The sequence below is a fragment of the Nothoprocta perdicaria genome, unplaced genomic scaffold (assembly GCF_003342845.1).
Source record: "Nothoprocta perdicaria isolate Ctin4 unplaced genomic scaffold, notPer1 scaffold_342, whole genome shotgun sequence".
NCBI classification, from domain to species: domain Eukaryota; kingdom Metazoa; phylum Chordata; class Aves; order Tinamiformes; family Tinamidae; genus Nothoprocta; species Nothoprocta perdicaria.
Window position 1 is genome coordinate 610,828 of NW_020455580.1, and position 8,971 is coordinate 619,798.

An 8,971-nucleotide genomic window follows, 5' to 3' on the forward strand; every position below is an offset into this window, starting at 1 on the left:
CAYCTAGTCCCTCACCCTGAAACCCACCACTGGAAAGAAATCAGGAAAACAGGGAACAAGTTCATTAAAGACACAAAGCACTCAGCAYAGCCTCGTATCCCAGGCAGGCAGGTTTCCCTTAGCTATCTATTTCCCAGGAAATAAGGTGGTTTTTTTTAAACAGAAACCAACCCCTCTCCACTTCAGGAGATCCACGCATTGTTGTGATGGCTTCAATCCGCACTAAAGACGAGCTCCCTGCCCTGCTGCTTCCCCAACAGCTGCCCTGCAGAGCAAAGTTTCAGCTTCCCAGCATCTTTAAGACGAGATCTTTTTCCATTCCAAGCAGGCAGCCAGCACAAGCCCGCTTCCCCTTTAAGCAGCTAACCACCATGCCAAAAGATGGATACAGGCCATAAAGGAAAAAACTATCAGCTAAAAAAAAAGAATTTAAGTGGAATTCTTGAATATCTGTTTTCCAATCCAGAGTTTGGAAGTCTGCTACAAAGCTGTCAGTTGCTGATGGCAAACAAAACTAAAGATATTGGGACAGAAGAATTAATTTCCTACGGGAATTCAGTCTAAAGAGTCACAACTTGGAGTTAGCTGCAAGTAGCTGTTTACCAGATACGCGGTAGTTTCCCTTTGCCATCTGGCACAGCCCAAACCCGACCAAGCACTTTGCCGCAGGCTTTTCCAAGCCCGGGGAGCAGCACGAGTCTTTCCAACCCCATTTCTTTCCCCTCCCCGGAGATGCTCCTGCAACTCAACCACCCTGGCAAAGGGAGCTGTGCTGCATCGGGCTTGTGCCCAAGAGCCTGGCTGAGGCTGAGCTCCCGCCTCGCACGGCGGCTACGTCTCCGTTCAGCGCCATCCAGGAGAAGCAGGTTCCCAGCAAGGGGCAGTTTTCCTTTCCCAACGCTCCCCTCCACTTACGGCCGATGAGTCTTCGCACAGGAAGCTGGGTCTGGGAAGGGATCTGGTTAAACCGAGTCACCCGGAGGTAGTTCTAGCCTGGCTCATTTCCCTCATCTGGTATGCAGTGTGGCTCCACCAAGCAGGCATTTGCAACAGGAAAATATTTGGAAAATTACAGCTTTGCCTGCACGGAGAGGACAGGCAGGGACAGGCGCCAAGAGCTGTCACCCAAAGGGCAGCAGGAGAAGCTCAGCTGGGTTCCATCCTTACCCCACATGAAGGAGCACCCTCTGCTCCATCATAGCTTCTTCTGGCCATCTAACAAACACCCCAGTCTCTGTCCAAGTGTGGAGACACACAGGTGCTCAGGCCTTGCAGACCTCGGCTGCTTGCAAAGCGAGCTAAAATCCAGCAAATTCAGCTTCTAAGACATAAACTGCAAAAACCAAGAGCTGAGAGAAGGAAATAGAACTGTTAAGTGGCCATGAATGCAACAGGCTAGATCCCCCTCCCACTGCCTCTGCAGCCAAAGGTCTCCCCTCCTACATGCCAACCTCTTGCAAAGCCCAAGCAAGGAGAAARCATCACCGTGAATGAGTCCTGCACACACAGAAGAGGGAAAGGACGAGCAGAGCTCAACAGCAGCGCAGGTAGGAAGGAGCAACAACCTTCATGAGCAACACCCTCATGGACTAGACGTCTACCCAAGGCTGACCTTTCAAGTCCAGAGAAGGGAGGCAAGTGTCTAAGCTGTTCAGGTCACAAAAGGGAAGAGYTCACRGCAGCACTTGGGCTTTCCACACCTTTGTRCACCTGCTTTTGGAGGAAGAGCTGCTTGGATACCTATGGCCTCCYGGGAATCGAKGGGGGCTCAGGGGAGCACCACCAGCTGTAGGAGCTCTGGTGAACACAGGACCGAGCATCTTCCCCCGGTCAGAAAAAGCCCTGAARCAGAGACAGTTGTTGCCATGTGAACTGCTTCCCAGTGAGACGAAGGAGCTGCCTTGTTTCCGTAACCAGGAGCTCGAGGAGCCAGCCATCAGCCAAAGCAAGCCAAGGATGAGGGGCTGCGACTCAGCCTTGCTGCTCTACCTGCTTCTTCTGAAAGGAGGGTAAGAGATACTGCTACAAGGCTATTGCACAGGGCCCTGAACTGGGGTGCCAGGCCAGGAGGTCAGCAAACCTGYGAGAAACCTGTAGGATCTATAGCAACGTGCAGCCAATTTGCATCTGCTGCAGGGTACAGTCCTAGGCCAAGTCCATTCTGTGGAAGAACACAGCTCCATGATCTGCTCCTAAATGAAAGTGTGACAATTTTTGTTTCTATTTACTAAAAACTATTTTCCATTATTTCCAAGGACAAATCTGCATTGAGTCCATGTACTCAGAGACATATTAATGTCACACTGGAAACATTAAAGCCTAAGGCATTGCATGTGTAGCTCTTTGGGCATGTACATGTTTAATTTTGCTATTTTGGACCTGCATAGGAGACACACAACAATGCTCTTGGTCAAGAAAGCTTCTCAGCTGCAAATCCTAGGTGAGCTCCCCAAATCCACCTTGTCCAGGCACCCTGGTGAACCCACAGCTGATGCAGGTTGGGGTCATTGCTTCTTGTCCCCTCCTTCCAAGGTCACACACAGCAAGTCAGCTGCATCCAGGGCTACTTGGCACATTTCCTGGTGGCTGCAGGACAGTGRAACAGGAACATTCACATTATAGAACCAGAGAGGACCTTTTTGGGTGGCTAAACAAATGATATGTCATTATCTGCAACTGTGAGCAAGCAGGAAGCCAATTTAATTAGTTAGTCTTAGCATACATTTGTCCTGTAGCTTGCCTTGAGTAAAGCAGTCACTGAGGATCATCAGGACACGATGATCCACAACTAGCAGCCTTCACACTGAACTTGGCACCTTAAGCAACTCCTGACAACTGGAAAGTCTTCTCAGCATCTTCCCATTCTTTAGACGACRGCCTGGCAACTGTATTAAGATGATGTCTCATTTAAACATGCAGAGCTTAATCAATGCTGTTGGTGCATCTGAAGTACCTATAACCACTTTAGGAACATTTGTTAACACGTTGCATGCAGCTAGGACTAGGCATCTTAACTAGACTGATTAAAATGTGCATGCAAAGGCAAGATTAAGCTTTGCTCACAGCTTAATCTTTGTGTAGAACTGAAAGCTGCACCTACAGAAGGGCAGCTGGTCTCAGGAGCTGGTTTAACTTCACCCACAAAATCTGGCAGCACCATTTACCACACACAGCAGCCCAGCTTTTAAGCTTGGAAAACACACAACCTGAACCACTACACAACAAAGGCTACCTTCAAATGCACAGCTCTGCTCACACTCCTCTTCAAATCCAAGAGGAATCTGAAGCTTTAAATTAAGRGAAGGAGAAACATCTGCTACGAAAGTTCCTCAAGAACAGGGTGGCACYAAGAGGACCTCCAACACCAGAAGCCACCCAGCCACTGATGGCTCCTGTCTGCACCACACGCAGTCTTGCTAACTCCTCCTGAGAGGCAAGTGTTTCCAAGCACAAGGTGAGCCCCATCCTAGAAGCTACCAGACAGGTTCCACAATTAGAGCTTTCATCGCCAGCCGCCGCCACGCTCGGTGACCTCAGCCGAGGGTTTAGGAAGCTCCTGCAACAGGCACCGGTGAGCGACTGCAGCCAGACAGGCCCTGCACAGCCCGGGTCATCCCCACAGGACAGCCAGGTCCACTGAGCACCACCACGAGCTCTGCACAGAGCTTTAAGACGAGGTCTGCCAGCTTTGCACAACTCCACGTCAGCCGCAAGGGTGCTGAATAAGCCGGTCTCTCACATTGCTCGGGCTGAGGCCACGCTGGTCTCCACACCAAGCGGCGCCTACACGGCGGCTTTGCTTCCCTAGCAGCACCAGGGAGGGATCACCAACTTCTGCAGGCCCCTCCCTACCACGTGTAAGCTCCTTAATGCTGAAAGGGGCTTCTTATATTTATCCTGGATTGGCATTTAGTTTGACCTCAGGAAGACAACTGAAGAGCTTGAGGGACCACAAATAGATTAAAGCGTAAGTATTTCCCCCGCAGGGTTAAGTCTACTCCAAGCCCTCCCCACCAAAGGGGTTTAAGTTGTAATACAGAGCTTTCATCTGTTACAACTACRCTACAGGTGGATCTCCAGGCTCTTCAAGTTAAAAAAGGCAGTAGGAAAGACTACACACACACACACCGAGTCTACAGCCTAACTGCAACACATACGTTGAATTCTTCACGTGGGGTTTGACTTGGAGCAGTGGCAAGAGACAGGAGATGCCTCCAGCTCATAACTGGGTTCCCCCCTTCCTTGTGCTCTATGGGGTTACCTGCTCAGAGCTTAGGGTCACCAAAAGCAGGAGCTCTCCTGCATAGCCTTGTCTGTCACCCTAAGAGAGGGAAGGCCTGAGCTCAGGTGGGAGCACAGAGCTACTCACTCATCTGTGGATCACGGCTGTCCTAGGGTTCCTGCTCTTGCTGAGTGCCAGCCTTTTAAACAGAAGATGCTCGTTAGCACCATCATTAGCATCATGCCCAACAACTGCAGCAGCAGCCCATGCTCTTTACTGCTGCAGAGGCTGAAGGAAGCTCCTGCAATCGTCACATTAAGGCCCCAGTCACCTACCCAGAGGTCCCAACTCAGATGCCTGACACCTGCCAGGAGATTTAACTGACCAGGTCCAACCCCAGTCCCCCAGGGTGCACAAGTGGCTGTGTCAGCAGCCAAGACTTCCTTGTGAAACTAGCCTCAGTGTCCTGCTCTGTCACCAACAAGCAAAGCTGCATTTGATGGCCCTGTAACACACCCTGGACAGCACAGCCTTGTTCCACAAGGAGTGTTTCCCACAGGAGCCGTTTCCTCTTCCTATGCAAGTCCATTGCTCCTCCACATAGGTGGTCAATGACAACCTGGCATCATCTCCAAGCAAGATATCTTCCCATAGCTGCTGTACACTAAGCAGAACCTTCTCCAAACATTCACAGAAGGACCACCACAGAACCGAGACTGACTTGCAGAGGACTAGCCAGTCAGTTCATCCATCCATTGCCAGGTAGATGCCTCAGTCTCTCAAGAGAAGTGTTTTACAAGCCAGTCTAGAAGACTGTTTACACGAACACCATCAAGCTCAAGTTCTGACCTTCGGATACTGCAGGCTACAATCAGTAGGTGAACCCTAAGCCTGAAGCTAATAGCCAACCTATCCAGCATCTTTACAGGAAGAARGGCTCCCATGAGTGCAGATTACTTCCCCCATCAACAAGGTTCACTTGCATGAGTAAGCTGGAGCCTGGGAAACGCTTCCRCTCCAACTTATAAATGGAATAARAAGCACAGTTTGGATTTCTACACAGCAACCAAAAACAACTCCTTATTAACTGAAAATAGTTCAATAGGGAGACACAGGAAAGTATTTTGATAGGTTTATTGCTCCCTTATGCTTCCAGGACACCAAGGTTAATTGTAGCATCGAGTACTATTGTTTGGGTGTTTCTGTCCCTCAAAACAGCTCAGTACAACTAACTCCAAACACATTCCTAACCTCACTACTGACCCAAATTCAGCAATTTCCCTATGCAACTGCCCAGCAGCAGGCAGTATATCTTCCCAGCACTGCTTCACTAGCCATGTTTCAGGCAGTGTTGTATTTAGACGTGATSCTAGATGCAAACCACCTGCTTTGGAATCGCGGCAGCACTAGCGCATGGCCAGGTCCGCCTCCAAAGCCCAGCTCCAAGGCCCTCAAACACCCCAGGGATTAAGCAGTGCTGGGAGTTGTCTGGTAGCCATCACCTCACAGCCSCAGGACAGCCCTGTGCTGCCTCGGCCGCAGGTGAGACCTGGTGTGAAGGGCTCGAGGCAATTGCTGCAGCAGCCCTCGAGACGAAACCAAAGAGACAAAACCTCGAGACGAAACCAAAGCCAACCAAAGCAGGGCCTTCTGTCTCCAGAGGTCCTGCTGCTTCTACACACAGCAAGTGTGATTGAAACAGGCAAGCCAGAAAGTCAGCAGCATTAGGGCATGCAGGAAGCCCCTACAGCTGAAGAGCTGATCCACAAGATGCCCAGGCAAGGGTTTGCAGCTGCCACCCATTCAATTCAGGTGCCTAAGCTGACTCTCTCCCAGCAACCGTGAGCAAAGCTCACTTGCCTGCACAGGTGATGAGTGAGGCTCTCATTTTATCCCCCACGTGTTTTGGGACCAGTCCAGCTGGCCAGCTTGTTTCTAGCAATGGCAACAATGTTTGCTGACCCTATAATTGAAGGAAGGGGCAGAGCAAGAGCAATCCAGGGCGCACAGGCAAAAGGACACGGGGCTCTGGGCAGGTACATTCACCTTCCCAGCACTGGAGGCACAGGAGCCTTCAGTGACACAAAACAAGGAGGACCCAACTCTTGTGCTTGATTTGCACCAGAAGAGAAGGCTTYGTGCCCCAGCCAAGCCAGCGGCACGTGGGAAGCGTGTGCTTGCAGCACCGATGCCAAAGCTGCAAGCCCGTGTTTGCAGGATGGTCTTAATGTGCTGAAGCTGTACATGCAGATGAAGAAGCCTCTGGCACACATTATTATTGAAGAGGGTTTTGCATTCGTAATACACACAGATCAGCCTTCCTGCCCACTATCAGGCTAATCCTGGCCCCAGGAGGGGCTGGCCATAAGGGAACCTGCTGGAAGCACCTACACCAGGAGATGTCGGATCACACAGGTCAGGGATGAGGGCTGCTGACCTGCCCACACAGCAGCCTACAAGACACATCCACAGCAACCCCGCCACGGCACCGACCCTCCGAGCCCAGACAYGGCACCTGGCAAGAGGTCACGTTTGCCTTTCGTGATCGGGGTGGTGCAGACGCCACTGAAATCCAGAGAGTTGTCCAGCATGGCATTTATTCTGCGGAATATGTCTGCATTGCTGCAAGTGGAAAGGGCAGGGGCATCGGGGCTGTCCCAGCAGTCCTTCAGGCTCCTCCCAGGATCTTCCTTCTGCTAAGAAARAGAAGAAATTAATGTCATGCAAGCGAGGACACACCAGCCAGCTTCCAGCACACTGTGGGAAAACTCTGGATCGCCTCCAATATTCATATTAGCAGTAGCTCCAGGTCCCAGCAACACTCAGGTCCCYGTCTTTGCACTGCAGAAACACTTCAGCAAACGGGGCCGCAATGGCTCAGCACAGCACATCAGCCCAGGGCCGTTCAGGTTGGTGTAGGCTCCCCACGGCTTGAATGAACCCGAGCCTAAAAGCCACAGCTCCCAAACTGCGTTGGTGGCTACCAAAGGAGAGATCCGGGTAACAGATGCTCCTCTCCTGAAGGGTGAATATGAAAGAAAACCTGTGTCCCAGGCTGAGGGGACAAGACAGTGACCACCAGGGCAGAGTTTCCCGCYGTGCACACCAGCAAAGCAACCACCCGAGCACGGGAGCTCTGCACACCCTGGAAGGGCCCGAGCGAGCAGCCCTTCCATCACTTCCAAAGGCAGCCTTGCGGAAAGAGCCACTTCCCAGCTACTCACGCATAGCCCGGCGGCCCTGGGGCTTCCCCCAGCACGGGGAGCTAAGCCRGGGCCTCCCATCCAGCAGCTCCTCGCAGGGAGGAGGCACCACCCGGGCACCCTGGCTCTGCCACGGGCCCAGGGCAGCCCCCGCTCTCCCCGGAGCTCCCTGTGCTCCCGGTGCCAGCCCAGAGCAGCCCTCCAGCTGCTTTCGCACCTCGGGGTCTCCCAGCRCCGCTGCACAACAGCGGCAGAGCCTCTGCCTGAGCTTCACCTCCGAGCAGCACCTGCAGCTCACAGGCAGGTCTCCTCGCCACCCGAAAGACCCCGTGGCTCCTGGATACGCCGAGCAGATGRTGCCACTCGGTCCAGTTTTGCACAAAAGGGCAGGGAGACGCAGCCTCTGGGCCAAAGCCACTGCCATCAAGCAAGCAGAGCTGCAGCTAAGCTGGCAAGCAGGGCCGCAGCTCCTCCAGGACATACATAAGCCTTAGCTTTAGACCAGGGCACTTGTATTGTCACTTCTTGGACGCATTCCTGCGAGAGCTCCGGGCCCCGCTTCCCTGCATTTCTCTTCCTGCTTCATCCTCATCTTGGCTGAGGAGCAGAACATCCCGCAGCTCCAAACTCGCCTGGTGCTTCCAGGCAGGGCTGGAGGGGATGGTGGTCCGACTGCTTCAGACCATTAGCATCCRCTGAGCACCAGTGCAGGGGTGTTGATCTGTTGAGAGGCTCAGCCCACCCTGGGCGAGGGGCCCTGAGCTCAGCCTACACTCGGCTTGAGGCTTCTCCTGTCTTTTGTTAGCARGTCTGGCTCAAAGCACGCCCCAGGCAGGCATAAACAGGCAGAGCAGGCTTTGGGTCAGCCTTATAAGAGGCAGCCGAGGAGCACAGGAGCCCAATTTAAGAAAGTATTGCCAGTCATCTTTAATAAAAATAAGTGCCGCATCAGGGCGATTTGGCACAGGGGTGAAACTCCATATCCCGCTCGCGTTACTGCTGAAGAACCTCTTGCAGCAGGAGGCAAAGCCTTTTTTCCTAYGAGTCTGTGCTAGCGAGACAAAAATAAACTCGAGTGGCAAACCAACCGCCTGACCCATTCCTGCTCATTTAGCATCTGACGCTTCCCACAGCTGGCAGCGCCAGCCCTGCTACAAACACAGGCAGAAAACAGCAAGAGCGCGGCTAATATTTTCTCAAAAAATAACCCCAAACTCCTTTTACTTGAAATTTTAACCTTAAGATTGTGAGGGATGCTCCGGAGGTGCCAGCCCTGGTCCAGGGTGGCTGCGGGATCCAGCACCTTGTGCAGGGAAGCGGGAGCCGAAGCACCACCCGAGCAGCTGCCGGGCCGCTCCGGAGCCTGCTTCCCGGCGAGCCCCGGGACGGCGGCGGGCGGCAGCTCCCGGGGCACGGGGCAGCGCGAGGAACACGGGAGCTCCCCGAGCGCGGTCAGGCCCCGGGATGGGCCGGGACACGGCGGCGCGGCTCCCCCGAGCCCCCTTTACCGGGGAACCCCCCTCCCTTGCTGCTGCTCCCGCCGCTC

At 53.2% G+C, this 8,971-nt stretch overlaps 2 protein-coding genes across 3 annotated transcripts in view; both read right to left on the bottom strand.

Moving 5' to 3' along the window:
- Positions 1 to 6,912, bottom strand: part of CPEB1 (cytoplasmic polyadenylation element binding protein 1) — a 29,740-nt gene extending 22,828 nt beyond the window's left edge. Inside the window, exon 1 of one of the 2 annotated variants that reach the window (XM_026043928.1) lies at positions 6,738 to 6,912. In XM_026043928.1, coding sequence (XP_025899713.1) covers positions 6,738 to 6,813 — 76 coding nt within the window. In that variant the 5' untranslated portion in view covers positions 6,814 to 6,912. The remainder of the gene's footprint in view (positions 1 to 6,737) is intronic. The other variant, XM_026043926.1, reaches the window with a different exon arrangement.
- Positions 6,913 to 8,531: 1,619 nt separating this feature from the next.
- AP3B2 (adaptor related protein complex 3 subunit beta 2) overlaps positions 8,532 to 8,971 on the bottom strand; it is an 11,799-nt gene continuing 11,359 nt past the window's right edge. Inside the window, exon 27 of the mRNA XM_026043962.1 lies at positions 8,532 to 8,576. Coding sequence (XP_025899747.1) covers positions 8,532 to 8,576 — 45 coding nt within the window. The remainder of the gene's footprint in view (positions 8,577 to 8,971) is intronic.